The 21,337-nt window shown below is 38.0% G+C and overlaps 1 protein-coding gene across 5 annotated transcripts in view; it reads right to left on the bottom strand.

Moving 5' to 3' along the window:
• EMB3142 (nuclear pore complex protein (DUF3414)) overlaps positions 1-19,425 on the bottom strand; it is a 76,477-nt gene extending 57,052 nt beyond the window's left edge. Inside the window, exons 1-11 of one of the 5 annotated variants that reach the window (XM_088866535.1) lie at positions 19,093-19,425; positions 18,595-18,690; positions 18,374-18,448; positions 18,101-18,205; positions 17,443-17,553; positions 10,393-10,552; positions 9,691-9,773; positions 9,374-9,496; positions 9,065-9,277; positions 8,478-8,567; positions 3,762-3,923 (exon numbers count right to left, since the gene is read on the bottom strand). In XM_088866535.1, the coding sequence (XP_088722661.1) occupies positions 3,762-3,923; positions 8,478-8,567; positions 9,065-9,277; positions 9,374-9,496; positions 9,691-9,773; positions 10,393-10,552; positions 17,443-17,553; positions 18,101-18,205; positions 18,374-18,448; positions 18,595-18,690; positions 19,093-19,233 (1,359 nt within the window). In that variant the 5' untranslated portion in view covers positions 19,234-19,425. Of the gene's footprint in view, positions 1-3,761; positions 3,924-8,477; positions 8,568-9,064; positions 9,278-9,373; positions 9,497-9,690; positions 9,774-10,392; positions 10,553-17,442; positions 17,554-18,100; positions 18,206-18,373; positions 18,449-18,594; positions 18,691-19,092 lie in introns of those variants that run through there. The other 4 variants (XM_088866536.1, XM_088866537.1, XM_088866538.1 and 1 more) reach the window with 4 other exon arrangements.
• Between the last annotated feature and the right edge of the window lie 1,912 nt (positions 19,426-21,337).

Here is a 21,337-nt window from a genome sequence, read left to right as displayed (position 1 = left end):
AGGTTTAGGATTGAGATCCTGACTATTAGGAAGCGCATTCTATATCTGCAGAGGAGTGTATTCCTTATTAAATGGGATTGCGCACCTTTGTGTTTAGGATCAAAGTTCCGGAAGTTCACTTCCACTGCATTGTAATCAAGGAGCGAATTCCATTGAACAAGAAGGGCAAAAGAAAGACCATAGCTGTTGGAAACGCCTAGGAACCCGAATCATTTTAGGAATCGAAATCGCGGAATCGCGACCGGCTAGAAGATTCTTGTTTTCGGAATCGACATCCGTACAATGGGAATCGTAGGGAGCGACATTGCTATTTTTTGGGAATTGAGAATTGATCAAAATGGAATCGAGATTCTGCCACAAATGGAATCAAGATTCTGACCTCCTTGGAATTGAGATTCCTACCTCCTTGAAATCAACCCCCAAGGAATCGAGATTTTGAAATCTTAGGAATAGAGTTTCTAATGTATGTGGAATCGATATTCGCATCAGATTGGAATCAAGATTCCGACATATTTTGAATCGAGTTACTTACGTATGTGGAACCAAGATTTATGCCAGTTTGGAATCAAGATTCATATTAGTTTAGAATCGAGCATGATCCCAATTGGCAATCAAGATTTGTTACTCTATGGAGTCAAGTACGAAGCCCCAAAGAAACAAGTTTCCTATAACAATAGCATCTCGCGCTTTATCGACTTAGAAACTATTTAAGTAATCGATATCAAATGTCTCTTATTAGACCTATAGAAGAGTTCCTCAGATTTGAAGTCAATGAATTCATTATTGAACTTAGGTCAAGTAGTCCACTTGGGAAATTATCTACAAAAGACAAAAATGTTATCCCATGTATTTCTAAATTGTGATCTTGACATTATAATTATACAGACAAAATAGGATTTTCTCTATGCCGTGGCATTTATTGTATGTTGTAGTAACCAATTATAATTTTAAAGAAAAGGCAGTCCATCCTAGCACTATTAGAAATGTGATTTGAGCCAATCCTAGCACTATTAGAAGCATTCACACTATTAGAAGCATTCACACTATTAGAAGCATTCGAATTGAATGAAGATTTCTACGCCAATTACTTTAAAGAAGTGGTAAACATTCAGGTGATTAAACATTATGTACTTTGAATTGTTTTTAAATTACTTTATTTATTTTATTTTATTTTTGCTTGCATTCACATTATGCCATTGTGGTATGGGAGATATTCAGTTTCAACGTCAGGAACATACATGGATACATTATTGTATGAATTAAACCACAAAACGTGGGTAGAGAGAGATTTTGACATCAAACAGGTATCTTATGCAGGTCAAAGCAAAATTCTATGTTGATTGAATCACAATTCCTTGCTCCTACAAACCAAGGTATTTTATGTTGTAGATTCTAGATTCAAAATCATAACGAATCAAGATTCATCACATGTGGAATCAGCAGACGTGGAATCAAGATTCAATAAATGTTGGAATCAATATTCGAAAAATTTGGGGTTGAGATTCCGCAAATAATGGGATCGAGATTCCTACAAAGGTATGAAACGAGATTCCTAACTTATGGAATCTAGATTATTAAGTTCTAGGAAATGGTTTCTATGAAGATCCCTTCTCGTAATCGTCGAATCAAGATTTCGAACCGGAATAGCGACCTTGGCAAAGATATTCAGGTAACTCTGGAAAGACATTGTCATATCTAACTCCTTGTAGCTCTCCTCCATCGAAGATTGCTAGTGGCTCAAAGATATATACACGAGAGAGACCTCGCATTTTCCAAGAAAACACATCATTCCATCACCCATAAGGAAACCCCATGAGTGGCTTGATTTGGTTGACCAGTGGCTCGATTTGGTTGACCAACACTCAAACGATAAATGTCCTTCAAGAGGTGGACAAGACCCAATGAACTAGTCGCAAGGAAGATAAACATTTTGATCGCGACCTTATTCCTCATTAGGACTCCAAAACAACCAACTTTTGTATCTCCTTCCAACTACTCCATTCTCTCTCCTCGCTCACTTATAGCATTTCTTTCACACTAGACACAAGTCACTTATTGCATTTCTTTGAAACTAGACACAAGTCATAATTCGCAAGGTGTGTAAAGTTATTAATTGCAATATAGGTAGAAAATCATGGCATTCAAAATATATGTAACTCATAAAAAATTGGAGATCCATACCCCCATTGTATACGAACCAAAAAACATGTTGGTGTAAGTCATAAAAAATTGGAGATCCATACCCCATTGTATACGAACCAAAAAACAAGCTGGTGAACCTCAAACATAAAGTAGAGGATACTCGATTCCAAGTTGGTAAAATCGTGGCTTTTCTTAAGCATAGAACCTTGATGTTGGGAATAGGGATATGCATTCCATTACAAGGGATCAAGTTCCTCGATTTCACAAATTGACATCTCAAATATCAAGGAATCGCTCGGAATCGAGATCCCATGTCTTGGAGCACGAGATCAAGCTTCCAAAGCATAAGCAACCCCCTCCTTAGAAGACCCACTAACTAAGGGTTTAATTGATTAATTTCTCTGCAAGTTTTTGGATCCAAATCAGTCAATTAATTCACTTTCTTGTTGATGTAGTTTGGTCAAACTTTTAGCAGAAACTATGTCAAAGTTAGCCCATGCCCATACTACTTGATTGTTCACCAAATTGAGAGTGATTTGGGCCCCTTTTCTCCCACCAACATTATGGATTCAAAGTCATGAGCCTCTTATATCTTTAAATGTGACGTGCAGGTTATGTAATGCCTAATTGCTTCCCTCTTAAATGATGTAAAACTAGCCTGAATCTTGGTGCCATCCTAGTAGCCACTCCATGGTATGTAGCTAAGACCTTGGCCATAAAATGGGCAGAAAACGCTCACTTAGTTGGCTTCCCATGATCAAATCTAATATGCACTTGTGTTTGTTTCAGCGTAGAAGCAGATTGAATTTGAGATGTTTGATGAATTTCCCAAGTGATGCATAATTTGGCATGGAAATTTGTATGGTGCACCTGCTCCTTGTAATCTAATATACGAGTGATGTATAATTTGGCATGGAAATTGCCCAAGTGATGTATAATTTGGCATGGAAACTTGTAATCTAATATACAAGTCAAACTGATTCAAAAAAAAATTTGTATGATGCTATATTTTACAGTTGCATCATAATGAGAAATTTTTCTAAGTGCGTCACTTGGACTTGGCCTAATAAACTATCAGGCTTGCCTAATAATAAGTTAAGCAATAGCAGAAACAAGAGATAAATGTGACTAGTACGAGTTCATACATGACACCTGTCATATTTCTTAACTTCTAAAGGACTTAAGTATCGACATAAGCAAAGGATTGTAAAATTTATTATATACTATCTACAGAACAAGCTGCATTTACCATAAGCCCGTAAATAACTAAAACATCCACAAGAAAATCAATATTCTTTTAATAAGTAAAATTTTCCACCACTGATGAGGAGCCATTCATAGCACACTGCCCATTCATTTTGTAACTTATCCTCAAATATGCATATCTCTATAATCTGATAGTTTACATTTCCAACATGTTGCAGCAATAGTTCCAAGGCAGTGAAAAAATCAAAACACCTAGTTCCACTTCTAATTTTAGTCAACATGCAGTATGTTCCAATTTGATATTTCATCAATGCAAACTCAAGACAGAATTCAAGACACAAACTATGATATCAACCAGACTTTTGCACCCAATGCAAACAGAAAAATTTCATATATGAAAGAAATGTGGAAACCTGATAAATCTCGCTAACCAGCTCCAGAAGGGAAATAAATGGTTCACTCTCTGTTTGAATGTCTTGTTGCAGATTTAAATTTTCATCACTTCTAAGGTCATGTGATCTTCCGATAGAGTATGGACTCAAAGCACTCATGGCTTTCTCTTTCATTTCCTTTACCTGTGTAGACATGATCAAACAATTATAATTGCCAAAACTGAAGGAAGCTTAGAGGTCCAATGATCATAAATAAAACTAGGAAAATTTTAGCAATAACTACTGCGCACATCAACTAGAAAGAGGACATAAACACAATGATGTAGACGCATGCCTGGAGGCAGAGTCTTGTCGTTTAAAAGCACTTGTACATGGCAAACAAAATTACTATACATAGAATCAACGTAAGCATTCTGATGGAAATCAAGAACAACACTCTGTGAGCACAACCTTAGGTTATACATTTGCCAAACTTTACAAAACCAAGGTGCCGAATATGAAAAACTCTCTAATTGATGTCGAGATGTATGAATATGAAAAAAAAAAAAAATTGAGTCCCAGAAATAATGCATCTTGCAACAAATTATCTAGACCATCCATTTTCAAGATTTTCAAATATTTATAGATGTACTTGATTTTAACCATTTTTGGAGTTTAAAATTTTATAATTAGATTTAAAAATAGATTTTCAAATAATCCTAAGAATTTTTAACACCAAAATTACATGTTATGTTATGATAAAATTTGGAGGTGCATCTTAATTGGATTGTTTAAGGTTGCAACCTTATAGAAACCACACCCTTTTATATAATATATATAAAATAATGTTTTATTTGAAAAACTGGGTCGGATCAAGATCGGACTCAAGATCGGATCCACCTATACGCGGATCCAATTTGAACAACTATTCGGATCAGAATTTTGGATCCAGATCCAAATTTCGGATCTAAATCTTGGATCCATACACAATTTCGAATAGTATCCGAAATCCGGTTTTGGATCCATATCGGGTAAATTCTCACCCCTAGCCAGCCTATTAGCTTCTATATTGGCTTCCCGAAGTATATGGTAGAAGGATACCTATGGAAGGGAGCTACACAAAAAAGATATATACTCAAAAATGTTATTCACGTGCCAAGGGGCTATGAATATCGAGTGCCCAAGAGATAATGTTGCTGGAATTGGACTCAACAAGAGGTCGCTGGAAAAGTGATCCAAGTTTAGTAACCTCCTTAAGGCCTTCTGAGAGCCAAGGGTTCTGCGGTGAGGAAATTTGTGGTTCCTATGAACTCCAAGAAGAAGAGAAATATGCCTTCTAACTTTTCCACAGTGCCTCCAAACCCAGAGGGGCTGAGATTGCCTAAGGATGAGCCATCAGTGTTAAGCTTAAGGAAACCAGGAGGGGGAGGGTTCCACTAGCCTCGAATACTAGTCGCGGGAGTAGAGAGAGTTAGGAGGGAATCCCAGCTAGCTGGGAACTGAGATATAGGGATATTGGCGAAGATAGGGATAAGTTTGCCCAAACAGAGATGAAAGATAATACAGAATCAAAGATTGAACGCTCACACCTAGAATTCCTCTTAAGGTCTTTGAGTTCCTCTCCAACCAAATGCTCCATAAAAGGCTGCCACAGACAGTTGCCACAATTTTCAGCCATTTCTAGGAAATGGCGGGGAGAGAAGAGCAGAGAAAAAGGCTATCTAGAGATGGGGGGGGTAACCCATTGAAGACCAAAGAGCTTCAGAAGAGAAGACCAAAGCAGGAAGAGCTTAACAATGAATGAAGAGATGGTGGGTTTGTCTCCTCTTGTTGGAGTCACAAGATGCATCTATTGGATAATACGAACCCACGTCTCTGCAACAGGTCTAAAGTGAGGCTCTTATCCTGAAGGAGTACCCATTTAAAGGCCTGAACCTTGTGAGGCACAGGCAGAGACCAAGATATTAATGATAGATGATAGGGTCAGGTTAAGAAGTAAGGAAGAGTAAAAAAGAAGCAACAGTGAAAGTCCCTGAAGCGTTAGGGGGACCAAATGACAGTCCTGACCATGGAGAGTGCTGAAGAGAGGTGCAAGAATTTAAAGGAGGCAGTTAAAGGACGAAGTTTCCTGGTCAGTAAGGTTCCTTCTAAAAATTGGAGTCCATACGAGGCAGGAGCCTCTAAACTCGGTGTAATCCGCAATTACTACTTCCTGGTTGTGAGCGGGGAGGAAGAGGGAAGGGAAGGCCTGTTTAAGGGGAACATCTCTAATCCATTTGTCTAACCAAAACCTGATACGCTTGCCACTGCCAAGCCTGAATCTACTACTATTGAGGAAGGCTAGTTTGCAGGGGCTATACACTTCCAAGTTCCAAAAGATCTATGGTCGGGAGGATTCTGAGCAGTCACCCTCCATCCTCTGACCCATATTTTGCTGAGACAATATGCTTTTTTTTTTTATAACTTTGCTTAGACAATACGCTTCCACAGGAAGGGGTGGAGGGAAGTGAACTTCCACCACCATCTGCCCAACAAGGCTTGGTTCATGATTTTATGCATTTTGATGGCCAAGCCTCCAAACTTTTTGGGAGTGCAAACTCTCTCCCAAGCTATTAGGTGAAATTTGTGGCCATCAGCAGACCCAGACCACATGAAGTCTCTCATAAGCTTTTCGAGGCATTGTAGAATAGAGACTGGAATTTGGAAAAGGGACATGTAGTAAATGGGAATGCTTGCAAGCGTGGCTTTAATACGGGTAATTCTTCCCTCAAAGGAGAGGGATCAACCCTTCCAGCTAGTGAATTTCCAGTTGAACTTCGATGAGAACTGTCTCCAACACCCCTCTGGGTTGTCTAAACATAGGGGAAGGCCGAGGTATGAGGAAGGGAGGGACTCTGTAGCGCATCCTAAGTGTTGGGAAAGGGACCAAATCAGCCATGTCAAGTAGGATTCCTAGCATTTTGGTCCTCAACATTTAAACGTTCATCCCTGAAAACGGTTCAAAGGTCCTAAGAAAGAGCCACAGAGTGTCACTGGTTAGGATTGGCATCGCAGAAGATTAAAGTATCATCTGCGTAGAGGAGATCGGAGAGAATTGGCCGTCTAAAGATGTTTGAAAACCAATAAGCAGGCCCCTCTATAGAGCCTGGAGATGATTCTGGAGAAGAGTTATCCTATAAGCGTGAAGAGGACAGGTGAGAGAGGGTCAGGCCGCTAACAACAGGAAAGAAGCCTACTGGGGCTCCGTTGAGGAGGATAGAGAAATTGGTGTTGGAGATGCAGGCTATGATCCAAATTCTCCATCTAGAGCCAAAGCCCATTTGGGCCTATATGAGGTTTAAGATATACCAATCGACTCGGTCATAGGCTCTCTCCCCATCAAATTTGACGATAAATCCCTTATGTTCTAAGAGTGCTCGAGAGTGTAAAGCTTCATGGGCCAAGAGAAGCCCATCTAAGATTTGTCTGTTGGCTACAAAGGTTGATTAGGTTGGGAAAACAACAGAAGTGAGCACCTCTTGGAGGCGGGAGACTAAAACCCTGGCAAGAATGTTGTAGGAAGAGTTTAGAAGGCTAATAGATCTAAAATCTTCAGCCCCAGCCCCTTCTATTTAGGGGACCAACACTATGAATGTGCAATTTAAGGGGAAATTGAGACGACCTCTAATGAAAATTTCTTCAAAGAAAGCTAGAAGGTATGTCAGGGCGACGGTGTCCCAAAAGTGCTGGAAAATAACAATGGGGAATCCGTCAAGGCCCCAAGATCTTGCAAATCTTATCTTTTGGTTTCCGATTTTTGAGATGAGTAAAGCTTTGGTTAGCTTCAGATAAAGTAGAACCAAAGTCCAATCGCAAAGAAAGTTCAGGGAATTTATTTTAAAGTATTTGAGGATACGTTTCTGAATATTGGAGACCTCAATTTATGCAAATTACAACTTTGGGTCGATTCACTTTGAAACTTCCAGTACGCAAAATATGGGTGGGTTTCTTTTGCTCAACTTGAAGTCCAAGAAACAAGTTTCTTTTAAGACAAATATCCCTAAATTTGCAGAGAACTATTAGAAGCATTCTGGAAAACTAGTTGCTTTCTTGCAATTTTTTCCTCAATTTTTGAATAATCCCTAAAATATGAAAAAAAAAAAAAAAAAAAAAAAAAATTGAATCTGAATATGTTGATTTTTCCTATTTTCAATTAATTAAATAATAAAAAATATTTTCCTTTCCTATTATTTTTTCAATTTTTCTAGTTTCATATTTCTCCTACATTTTTATTTTATATTTGATGAACTGGACAGAATGCACCAAGCCAACTTGCTTCAGGCCCGGTCTGGGTTTGAGAACGAGTCTGGGTTTTTAAACACTGGTTTCAACTTGACCACAATAGTATTTTTACCAAACCTTAAAGGAGCTACTCCACTTAGGGCATTCTTGGCAAATTCAGAAGGCAGCACAACATACGGCAACCTCTATAATCCACAATTTATACACTTTCTTGCCCCCATGCTACTCCCCATAATGGCTAATTCACATTTATTGGATTTAGAAACATAACAAGAATACTTCTAATTCTTTTAAAAGCACATATATCACACAAATGACTTGATAAAATGTAAAATTTCCCTTTCATATACATTCCAGGAAGATATACTGGTTTGCACTGCAGGAGTCTAAGACAAAATAAGAAGCTACCAATCAATACAAACAGGAGCATTTGCTAGTGGCAGCTCAGAAAGGAGTCCGTAAGGAAACCAATCATACCTTGTCCCTTGCAATTGGATGGGATAGAAAGCACATCATAAGCTTATGCAGATATGCATTGTACATGTAGATCATGTCCTCATCGTCGTTCTGTCAAAAAAAGTACGAATATGGGAAAACTGAGGAAACCAAGGCTTGGATTTCTCCCCTTACATCAAAATAGGTGAAGTAATAAACATCACATATATTCTCTAACAATAGGTTAGCCGGGTCTCCACAATAACTCTATAACAGTAATTAAAACAATCTACAGACCAAAATGCACAATTTTCAAAAAAAAGAAAGAGAAAAATAGCACTGCAGGTATACAGTTTGGATCTAAAACAATCAATATTGGAGAATTGATATTATTATATCACTTCAGGATTAGGTATCAAACAATAGCAATGCAAAAATACAGGACATAAAAAGAAACCAGGTTTTAAAAGATTTGGAACAAGATGGATTAGGAGCACAAGAAAGAGTATGGAAACATGTCAAGGAAATCCCATTGTGAACTACCCACAAAGAAATAGCTCAAACAACCAGCCAGGAATAAAATGATAGTATTCAATAACCAGAACCATTCCCTCATACTTCTGCTCTACCTGGTAGGCTGGAGTTTGAACAATTTTATCCAGTGAAAACTGAAAAACATTCTTCATGCACGCATGTTCTAGACATGAGCATATATTCGCCACAGAAGAAACACCTGAAGAAGTATATTTTCCTTCTACTGTTATCATCAGATAAACTGCCCATGCAAATCTTATAGAATCGACAAAGCCCCCAACGCTTGGATCAATTCCAGGAGCAACTACCTACAAAGATAATAACACGATCACACCAATATCAATTGGCAAAGAATACTGTTACACAGGCAGACTAAATATGTAAGCAACAGCACTTTAGCTTACAAGATCCTGAAATTCGTGTCTGAAAGAATCATCTATGGATAGAGCAGAGACTTTATCACGAACAGTGCTTAAGGCATCTGATGTTAGAGAAATGACAAGCCCAAAGAAAAGACTGTATGAAGTCTGCAGAGAAAGAAAAATCCAAGGCGAATTTAGTAAAATAACAATTGAGAGCATGGTAAATACCAATTCCAAATAAGAACAAAAAACTACATCAATGTCCAACAGCATGGATGACATAGCACATAGGACAATGACTGTACACATGAGGCATAATACATTAGAGATATAGGCCCGAAAGACATATATAACATCACCTGGAGTGTTACAGTCCCTCCACCATTTAAATCAACAATACTATCTTTTAGTGCCACAAATATATCCTTTGCATCTTTTGGATCTATAAAAAACCAGGATCAAATGACCATTAGCCACACGCCCAGGAGTAAGCAAGAGTGTATTTTTCCTTTTTCTTTTGAATCATAACAGTAAGCAGGAGTTCATGAAACTAGATAATTACCAATCATGTTACACTAACAATGTGTGTCCCAAGTTACATCAAATATGGCCAATGTAGAGCACCCAGAACAATAAAAGACCACCCACATGCACAAAAAATACCATCTCAGTGGATTGCCAAAATAAAGAAATCCTTGTAACCAACAAAACAAAGAAAATCCCTATTAGTACCAGCAAAACTCGGAAACTAGATATGCTAATCAACTATCCTTCATGCATAACAGTTCTATCTCCCATAGGCACCAACTTTACATGGCAGGTTTCACAAAACAATTTACTTCACAAAACTAATAACCATGTACAATGATATTCAAGAAGCTCAAAATTCATTAAGGACTCAAAAGTACAAACCAGTAATAGACGCACATAATAAATTCAAAACATCTCATTGACCAATATTTGCAGTTCTTAGAAACACTTTACGAATACAAGTGTCATTTCCACCTCTTAAAACTAATTTCTTAAAATAGAAGAATGACCAGGATTAAAGAAAACCTTACTTATTCGAAGAATGAGGACAGAGAGGACAAGACAATGGCTGATAGTTAGACGCTCCCTTAATACAACAGCTTTGCGCTCCACAAGAGCACCTCTTGAATCAAGAATATAATGTTCTGCTTGAGGCCCACCTAAGCCAGATGGGTCTTCCCGATTGAGTTCCTAACACAGCAAGGCCACATCCCATTTAGATAGATCTCTCACATTTAAACATAGAAGAATAAAATGAGCTAATACAGAGACACATTTGCAGTATCAGAGAAATAGAGACAAGACGCATACAACACTGCATTAGAAATACAGGATCTAATTGTAAATCACTTGACAAGACTACAACAAATGGCAACAGAGACGTGCTAGCATATATTAACTTCAGAAAGCACCAATAATAAACTGCGATAGCAGATGTTCACTATACTTTAAAACAGCATAATCAGCTTATTGCTAAGTTCACTTGTCAACTAGAAAAATTTCCACAGCAATGTGTGAAAACACAAACAGTCTATATTGCTCTTAGATTTTAAACAGAACAGACAGAAATTCAACAGAACTAATGAATGGCATTACAAGTTGAATATGACGCCAAACATATTTACAAAAAAAAAAAAAAAACGATCAGGTGAGAAAGCATGAAGTTGTAAAAGAATGGCAGGAACAGATGGATTATTTTTGCGAATATCAATCTCTAAGGATATGTTACATATTCTTGATCAGCTCATTTTGTCCCATAGCAGATAGGTTTCCACCATCGAGCTTCAGGTTGCAAAGAATTACTAACAACTCAATTGGATCATAGAGCTGAGACCTGGAAAACATCTAATGAAAGGACCGCGGTCACAACTATTGACTAGAAAGCACTGCCCAATAGCTTCACATATGGATCATGCCCGAGCATTGTTTTAAAATGCAGCCGCATCGCCGTATATGAGGCTGCCTCATGCAGTATGCACCAGATGGCGCATTGCAAAACAGGATGTGCCCACATACGCACCGTAACTCACCGAAAAGGGGGAGAAAGGGTTTTGGGGGGCTGGGGAAGGGGGAAGGGGGAACGTAGTGCAAATCGCACGGTGCGTGGTTGCACAGTGCGGCTCATCAGTGCGGGCAACATGCTACACTTTGCACATGAATAGTGCACATTGAGTGATTTGCTTTTGCATGGTGCATAGTACACAAGACTGAGTACTAAGTGCAATTTATGTTGTGCATAATACACGGTGCATGTGTTGTTTTTGCACGGTGCATGTGTTGTGGAAAGCATAGTGCACATTGCATGGTGCACGTGTGCACAAAGCTCGTCATAAGTGCAGGCAACACACCTACACTTTGCACATGAATAGTGCACATTGAGTGATTTGTGTTGTACACAGAAAACTGAGTACAAAGTGCACTTATGTAGCGCTTCATGCGCATGTGTTTTGGGGAATGTAGTGCAAATTGCATGGTGCATGGGTGCACAACGCTCGCCATAAGTGCGGGCACAACGCCTACACTTTGCACATGAATAGTGCACATTAAATGATTTGTGTTGTGCATGGTGCACAGTACTCAAGACTGAGTACAAAGCGCACTTATGTTGTGCTTCGTGCGCATATGTTTTGGGGAATGTAGTACAAATTGCACGGTCTATGGGTGCACAACGCTCGTCATAAGTGCAGGCAACATTGCTACACTTTTTTTTGGGTAATTACAACATCGCCATGGATATGCATAGTGCACATTGAGTAATTTCTGTTGTGCAAGGTGCACAGTACACAAGACTGAGTACTAAGTGCACTTATGTAGTGCTTCGTGCATATGGTTTTTGGGGAACATAGTGCAAATATCACGGTGTGGGGGTGCATAACACTCCTTATGGTGAATGAGAGTTCTTGGAGTAGAGCCCAAAACAGAATCCTCCTTGGCCTCAGTCCTTAAGCTCCTAAAGTGGATTCGCCACACCACTTTATTAACTTCTAGGAGGCCCCTTGTTCTTTCTTGTTAGTCATGTGTGCAAGAGACACTTGGTTCGCTTTGCTCCTCCTAAGAGCCATGTGGCCTCACTTTGCTTCATGGAAGTGACGCCCAGCCAACATAACCTGCCTCTCATTATACTAGCAATCAGTGACTCTATTGTCCTGACGGAATAACCAGTTCTGGACCAGACACTTTAACAGAGATATTTTCTTCATTTAAGTACCAAAATGTGAAGGAACTCAAATACCTATGTGTTGGGAGACAAAACTGCCATTTGGCTTCACCAATAGGATTCTATGGAGGTTGGAGTAGACATATATGCAAAATGGAACTTGGCTGTGCAACAGAAGGCCAATACCCTTTCTTAGTGGTGGAGGTGAGAGTCTCTACTCCTCAAGTTTTCTCGGCAGGGGCATGTCAACAATGGCCTTTACCTTTACAAGAGAAACATTACTCTAGAAAGGTTTTCATCCCTGTGGGAGTAGTACTATAAACATTTCTGTGATTATTCGTGCATACAAACAGCCTTTTACCTCCAACCGCTCCAGTAGGGAGCTCCATTGTTGTGAAACCCTGATAATTAAGAAATAGCTGTTATTTGCACTTCCAAACGGGTCGACTGCTCCGTTAGGAAGCTCCAGCCGCAGTGAAACCCACCTATTTAAGAAATAGCATTTATCTATGTTCCAAACAGGCAGACCGCTCCAATAGGCGGAGCACAGATATCTGCAATTTCGTGCAACCAAATAGGGCCATACTAAGGACTCCAACTTCTAGGCCATAACTTCCCGTTCATAACTCCGATTTGGGCATTGGGCGTATGAACACTCATTGGAAAGCTATTGTCGAGCTCTACAACTTCAAAACTATCCAAGGCAGAATTGCCTTATCGAAAAAGAAGAAGACCTCTACAATCCATTAGCGGTTTTCAGAATAAAGGAGAAACCTAAACACCTCTAATATTTCTAAGGTGGCTTCCTGTCCAAACTACTTCAAGATTACTTGTGAACTAAGTCAAATGAAAGTTGTAGTGTACACAAGGAAAAAGGTGTGCCTTTTATGGATCTCAAAATATAGTTATCCAGACTTTCACCAACGGCTTGCATATGTCTTGTTTCGGCCAATGTATCTCAAGGGCATACCCACGATGGAAAGGCATGAGGACCACTGGTCCTTACCAGCCTAAGCAAGTCATTAAGGACATAACATACACCCTCTTACTATTAGCTGGAAAATCAGTTTTGCGGATCCCCTAGGCAAGCCTGATCACAGGTTTACACAATCATGTAGGTCCTCATAACATAACCAAGATCTCCCAAGGGGTCAATCCCGCTGATGAAGCTTGCTCCTGCACTCCAAGGAGGGGATCTTGTTCCCGTACGATTTTTTGAACTCTAGGATCTCAACCCTTCCTGTCAGGATTAATAGGTGAATTGAGGTACCACCAATGTGGGATTAAGATTCCCTTAGTAGTACACTCTACTGTCCCTCTGGACCTCTTTAATAGGTCAAGAGTTAGAACCTTGACCTTCAACTTAATGTAAGTAAGAGCTATTTTTCACAATTAGTTAACACTTTTAAGCATTATATAATATATTAGTTGCATTTTTTGGTCACACACATAATTTTTTATAGTGGTATCTTTTGGGCTCTTTAACAGATCACAAGTTACCGTAATCTTGAACTTAATCCATCATTATTCAGCATAGAAGGATGGCCATGATTGTTATTATGTTACATAGAGTCGTAAACTACAAAAAGAATTAAAAAAATTAAAATACTATATAGGGATTTGATTTTCTTATTTACTTAATGGTTACAATTTCTTTAAAAAATTATAACTTAATTAATCTATAAACAACACTCAAAGGAATAAAAAATATTAAATCATTACAAAACAAATGCATTCCTTAAATTTTTGGCAATATCTTTGTAAATCCATTAATTTTTTATCATAATTAATGGAATGTGCTCCAGACTTAAGGGCCCCAGTTAAATAAACTTGAGGACCTCGATTTTTAACCAAATGGAGCTCCGACCTATAGAATTTATTATTCAATCTCCAGAAGTTGGGATTGAGTTCCCCAACTTATTGGGATTCTGATCCTAAGTTTTGGAATGTAGGGATAACGATCCTGAACCTAGGGACCTTTTAGCCATTCAAGATCCATCTCTTCTGATCCAATCCCCAAACCAGTCTAGGTTCGGATCCCTATCCCCGTAACTATGCGTTGGATGGACCAACACCCTCAACATGTCAAGAGAGAGAGATAGTCACAAACTCATCAAACATCTTAACACATTCATTGGCCTAGAAAGCTAAATATGAGTAATGGGGAATGATGATAGCTTCAGTGTACTCACTATGACTAACCCTAATAGCAGACAGTGTACTAAGAGGTGCATGCCTAGGTGGCATGAAAGGGCCTTGGTGCCCCACCAAGGTCCAAGCGGGGATCTACTAGGCAGGTACTTACACAGTTATGCACTGCCTAGGTAGGCATTTAGCACCTTGGCGAAGGCGCTTGCTTAGTAGTCTTTGCATGTATGTCTGTATATAAATGTGTTGCGCTCTATGTGCATGTGTAGTGGGAGACATACACACAGATTATGTTATGCATATGTGGTGTGGTGTGTGATGGAGAAAAGAGAGAAATTCTGTTGCATGTGTTTTTTGTGTTGTGCATGTGTTGTCCTCTCTCTTTTTAATCTCTCTATGGAACCAGTTAAAATGTTGGGGTTTGTGGGTGTGTTACTCTCTCTCTCTCTCTCTCTCTCTCTCTCTCTCTCTCACACACACAAATGGGGAGGGGGGGGGTGGGGTTTGGTTGCTTGAAACATTCCCCCCTTCCTTTTTCTTTGGGCTGCCTCAAGCATAAGGCGCCTATCTAAGCAATGCTACAAGCATTCTAGAACGCATATTGCATATCACTTTGTATGTACATAGAGGGCAAAAAATACATACTGGTCATCTATCTAGTGGTTTCAATTTGTTTCCTAAGGGTGAGTCTCGAATGAGACAGCCTCCAATAAATAGTTGCATGCCGCAAGCACACAGTATTCTTCAGTAAAAAGCTAAAGCTAGTTCACTCTATATCACAAAATGATGGGGCTTTTTTGTGTCAAAACTAACCCCCCCTCCCCTGTTTCCTTTTTCTTTGGGCTGCCTCGAGCATGAGGTGCCCATTCTAAGCAGAGCTATACGCTTTTTAAAACACATATTGTATATCACTTAGTTTTTACATCATCATCTAAGCCTTATCCCAACTATTTGGGATCGACTACACAAATCCTATTCTGCCATTCTACTCAATCAAGAGCCATACCCTCAGTAAGGCTGTACGTCCCCATATCTCTTTTCACTACTTCTATCTATGTCCGTTGGGGCCTACCCCTTGACCTTTTAGATCATTCTACTTGAACGAAATTGCTTGTATTGGGTCTACTGCACGTGGTCAACCCACATTAGTCTACATTCCGTCATCTTATCACCTATTGAAGCCACACCTAAGCTCCCTCGAATGTATTCATCTTTCTTGTCTTACCACTTATCCATCTGAACATCCTCATCTTAGCTACACTCATCTTATAGGTAGATTATTTCTTAATCACTAAACATTCCATCCCATAAAGCAAAGCTGGCCTCACAATTGTCCTATCGAACTTTCCTTTCTGCTTCATTGATATGCGGTGATCAGATAAAACTCATGTTGCACATCTCCACTTTACCCACTCAACTCTAAATCTATGTACGACATCCTCCTCAATCACTCCATTTTCCTGGATTATCGACCCAAGATATCAAAAACACCCTTTTAGGTATTTATTGGCCACCAATCTTAACTACTTCATCGTTTCTACTCCTATTAATACTGAACCTACATTCAATATATTTTGTCTTAGTCCGATTAATTTTAAAACCCTTACATTCTAGAGCATTCCTCTAAAGTTCTAACTTTGCGTTGACGCCACTTCTAGTCACGTCGATCAAAAATATATCACCCACAAACAACATACACATGGTATCTCATATTTTAGGCGTCCAAACTAAAACAAAGAGATATGGGCACAATGCTGACCCCTGATGTAGGTGTATCACTTTGTTTTTACATAAGGGACAAAAATATATATTCTACGCATGTATTTGGTGGTTTCAATTTGTTTTCCAAGGTGAGCCTCAAATGAGACACCATTTCCATGAATAGTTGCATGCCACAAGCACATGGTATTGTTTAGTAAAAAGGGAAATAATAGTTCGCTTTATGCTCACCACCAGCTCTGTGTAGAAAAATTGGGTGGTGCTTCAAGGTCATGTGTTAATTTATCATAACCAGTATAGTACAAACAGCCCATTCATATCCTGGGCTTTATAAAACCCAAGTTCCCTTGAAGTGGGGGTGTTTAGCACCTTTTTTCACTCAAACCTGGGTTTCAAGCCCCTAATGGGCCTATTTTAGGTTTTGAGCGAACGATGAGAGAGGGTTTTCTAAAAGCTAGGTTTTGGATGAAACTCATGCTACCCGAATATATCAGGGAAATCCCTATGAAATTCATATATATCAAAACAAAAAATTATCAACTTTATTCTAAGATGCAATATGCATACCAAATGCTATGCTACAAGTACTTTCCTATTTCCTTGAAGTCAAGTAAAGTGTGTGGCATATGAAAATTCTAGTGTTTAGCACATGGATCAAATCACTCAAAATGTTCAGTGACAGCCAATCACCATGTGATTCCAACTTGATTTAATTGACCTGAGTTTTCCCTCATGCTTTCATTCGTTTCCTTTCCTACAAGAGCAAAAGATATTCCATATTTCATTTGCAGCATACATTCGTTGGCTATATCTTCAAGGAAAGAAGTCAAGCTTGAGCCCCAAAAACTCAACTACAGGCAATGGTAACAGTTTCAAAAAAAAAAAAAACTCAACTAGAGCCTCCAATTTATAGTGAAAGAATAGAGACACATCTATGCAGTTGTGACCATTAATTTCATTGAGCAAAATGAGAAAGAGAAATAAATAAAACTAAAAACTGAAACACTTACAATGAAGATTGATTAACAAAACAAGAAAAAAGAAAAACAAAACAAACCTTGAGGAGGTTTATTAAACGTTGTCGAAGTCCTGACTTTAACAAATCCTCCAAGTATTGTAGTATGTCACTTGCCAGATCAGTGTCAAGACCCTGATCCAGAACAACAGCCTGTAACAAGATCCAACCACTTTTTGAATAAAGAACCAAGTTACAAAAACAAAAAAATAGTAAAAAGTAAGCTAGACAACAAAATGAGAACTGTAAAGATAACATAAGATATTAGTACCCAACTCTTAAATAAAGGAAAAGGTTGTTGGTGCGACCAAGTTAGTGTGTTGTCTCCTTCCAAAATCCATCTGAGATATGAATTTTGGATCCAAAATTTCATAGGGTGAGAATCTCAACCACCATGATCATGAATCTTAAAAAAAAAAAAAATGGAATTTAAACCTTAAAGTATATGAATACGAAATAATTAAAGTAGACTGTCCAACAGCAATATGAAAAAAGAATTTAAATCATCAATTTTATTTTACTTTTTTAAAAAAATTCATGACGGCGGTGGTCGAAATTATTGACCCATTAAATTTGAGCCCCAAAGTTCATCTATAAGATGATTTTGGAAGAAGCCCTCACTTGAGTAGAGTGCGTCAGTCCATGCACCAAAGCCCCATCCTTAAATAAATATTGAAGCACTTGAACAGGAAACGAGTACCCGCATAAGTGTGTATAGCGATGTTAGCAAAGCCCTTCGCTCAGTGTACCATAGTCCTTCAGCAAGACGTAATATTTCCAATGGCTCTCGTCCAAATAAACCCCACTAGAAAGAAAACGGATGACATAATAATTCACAGTAGTTTTTTCTTTTATGAGCAAATACCACAGTGGTAGAGATTAGATAAAATATTATACTATTTTATCTACAACAAACAATTCGTAGAAGTTATAATTTGGCACTGAATTAATCTTGAACATGAGGAGAGGGTACCTCTTGATGAGCAGAAACCAATAAAACAACAGAATCGATCTCATTAAGGTTCAGGTCATCACTCAGCTTTATAACCTGAGTCAAATAGCCGATAAACTCAAATTATATTCATGGATGGCACACCATGTTTCTGAAAGAGTTAAAATAAGCATAAGAGATAGAGAGAGAGAGAGAGAGAGAGTGAGAGAGTGGGTGTGTGGGTAATAAGATGAAGAACCAACAATTTGAACATCTTGGCCATCGAGGGTGATGATCGATGCGTCTGGAAGTCTCACTTCCTTAGAGAGAACATGTGCTCGATCTGAAGCCTTGGGACCCTGCAATAAATAAACAATTGAGCAAACTCCAATAATACTAGTACAACCATTTTGTCAAACAAATTAACTAAACTACTCCAAACAATTGTAAAAAAAACAAAACAACAAAAAGGAAATTGGTGAAGAGAGAGAAGAGGGAGATCAAAGGTGCTATGGAAATCATTCCCTCTAAGAAGGAACTAATTGACCCCAAAAAATTTGAGAGAGAGAGCCCAAAGGTAATATGGAGACCATTCTCAACACTCCCTGGAAGAAGAAGTATTAAATGACCCAAAAGTTGAAATAAGATACCTAGAGAGAGAGACATTGAAGTCTCAAACCACCATGGAAATCATTCTCTGAAAAAATGAACAAAATGAAACAACTGACAACAATAATACAGAGAGAGATTCATGGGGTTACCGGGTAGGAGAGTAGGGATTGAAGGGCAGAAGAGAAGGAGCGAAGGGTGTGCATGAGCTCAAGTCTCTGGAGCGAAGTTGCAGAAGAGGAGGAGAGCAATGTCGACTCCACTGTGGAGAGGAGAAGCTTAGGCGAAACCATGGCTACTGCCAGGTTAAGAGAGAGAACGAAAGTGAACCTCTCCCAATTCTTTATGCAAGAACAATCGGTAAAGAGTAAAGACCAAAGACGCGCGAAATGCAGCTTGATCGGGGTTTTGAGTTAGGAGCGAGAGAAAGAGAGGGAGGCCGCTTTCAAACCACGCGTCTAGGGTTAAAAAAACCCACATTCCATTTTTTTAAAAAAAATTAGGTAAATAACCGTTTTAGTTCCCCTTATTACCAAAATACCGACACTTTTGTTATTAATTATCTACTTATTTTTTGGACTTCATAATAATTTAAAAAAAAAACGATGATACTATATATTTTCGGTTTTTAAAAAATGGAGAGAGAGAAGCCGCTTTCGAACCACGCATCTAAGGTTAGAAAAACCCGCATTCCATTTTTTTTGAAAAATTACGTATTTATCTATTTTAGTTCCTCTTATTACCAAAATATCGGTACTTCCCGTTATTACTTATATGTCTATTTTTTGAACTTCGTTTAAAAAAAAGACAGGCGAAACAACCCATTTTAGGTTTGTCAAAAACCAAGAGAGTGAGAGAGGGGCTGCTTTCGAACCACGCATCTAGGGTTAGAAAAACCCACATTCCATTTTTTTAAAAAAATACATAAATGTCTATTTTAGTTCCCGTTATTACCAAAATACCGATACTTTCCGTTATTACCAATATGTCCATTTTTTGGACTTCATAACAATTTAAAAAAAAAAAGACGAAACTATTTATTTTCGGTTTTTCAAAATCCAATAGAGAGAGAGATATAGAGAGGCCGCTTTCGAACGACACCTCTAGGGGTTAGAAAACCTCGCATTCCATTTTTTTTGAAAAATTACGTAAATATTTGTTTTAGTTCTTATTAACCAAAATACCGATACTTTCCGTTATTACTTATATGTCCATTTTTTTTACTTCATAACAATTTTTTTAAAAAAAATACGAAACTACCCATTTTCAGTTTTTCAAAAACAGAAATCGGGTCAATTTCGGTTTTTCAAAAACCGTAATCAGGTCCATTTTGATTTCAAAAAACCAAAAATTTTAAATTTTTGATTTTTTAATTTTGCAATTTTTCAAAAACCGAAAAGTTTACTCTCTTTTGTAGATCCTTTGTGTATTTTCTCTCTATCCCTTTCTCTCTCTACCGCTATCAATTGGGTCAATGAAATCGTCCATTGAACTAAGCCCAATGTCCATAATCTTCAAATCCTTTATAGGTCTGATTTCGGTTTTTGAAAAATCGAAAATGGGTAGTTTCGTTTTTTTAAAAAAATATAGTTATGAAGCCCAAAAAAGAGACATATCAGTAATAACGAAAAGTATTTGGCATTTTGGTAATAACAAAAACTAAAATGGATATTTACGTAATTTTCTCCTTTTTTATTAACATTAAAAATGCAGTGCAGTTCGCATTCGGATGCATCCCTAGCTGTAGAGGTAAGGTGCACCTTCAAATTTTATCATGGTATATATTTTTGATGTAGAATGTTCTTAGGATTATCTCAAAATCTATTTTTATATCTAATTATAAAATTTCAAAAATGGTTAAAATCAAGTAGATCTATAAACATATGAAAATCTTGAAAATGGACGGTGTAGATAATATGTTGTAAAATTCACTATTTCTGAGACTTACAAATCTTTTTATTTTTTATGGTCATACATCTTGATGTCGAAATGATCAATCAAGGGGTTTTTCAACACTAAAACTACCTTTTTCAATGGATTTTTGAGGTGAATCTGTAGCTCTACATTATAAAGTTGCATTCTTATATAAACTTTTTCCTTAAGACTGTCAAAAAATAAAAAATAGAAATAAGGAAAGGGTGGGGTCGTCATTTTCTTTTTTGAAGGGTCTACCTTCAATTTTAGAAAATTTACGTACGGACCGGATTAAGATAAATGGCCTAGATATGGGCCATTATTTCCAAGAGAGACCGAATCCTCAATTTTTTTTTGATAAGTTTGCCCCCACTCCCATGTTTCAAACATCGGACCAAACTTTAGCTTAAAAAACCCCAATTTTTCCTCAATCTTTCATCTCGCTCTCGTTCTCTCTCTCTCAATTTGCTTCCCACTCTCTCT

Source organism: Amborella trichopoda, chromosome 5, assembly GCF_054954075.1.
Source record: "Amborella trichopoda isolate Santa Cruz 75 chromosome 5, AtrichopodaSantaCruz75HAP2 v2.0, whole genome shotgun sequence".
NCBI classification, from domain to species: Eukaryota; Viridiplantae; Streptophyta; class Magnoliopsida; order Amborellales; family Amborellaceae; genus Amborella; species Amborella trichopoda.
Note: the sequence above shows the minus strand (reverse complement) of the source record. Positions and strands in the feature narration are given on the sequence as shown.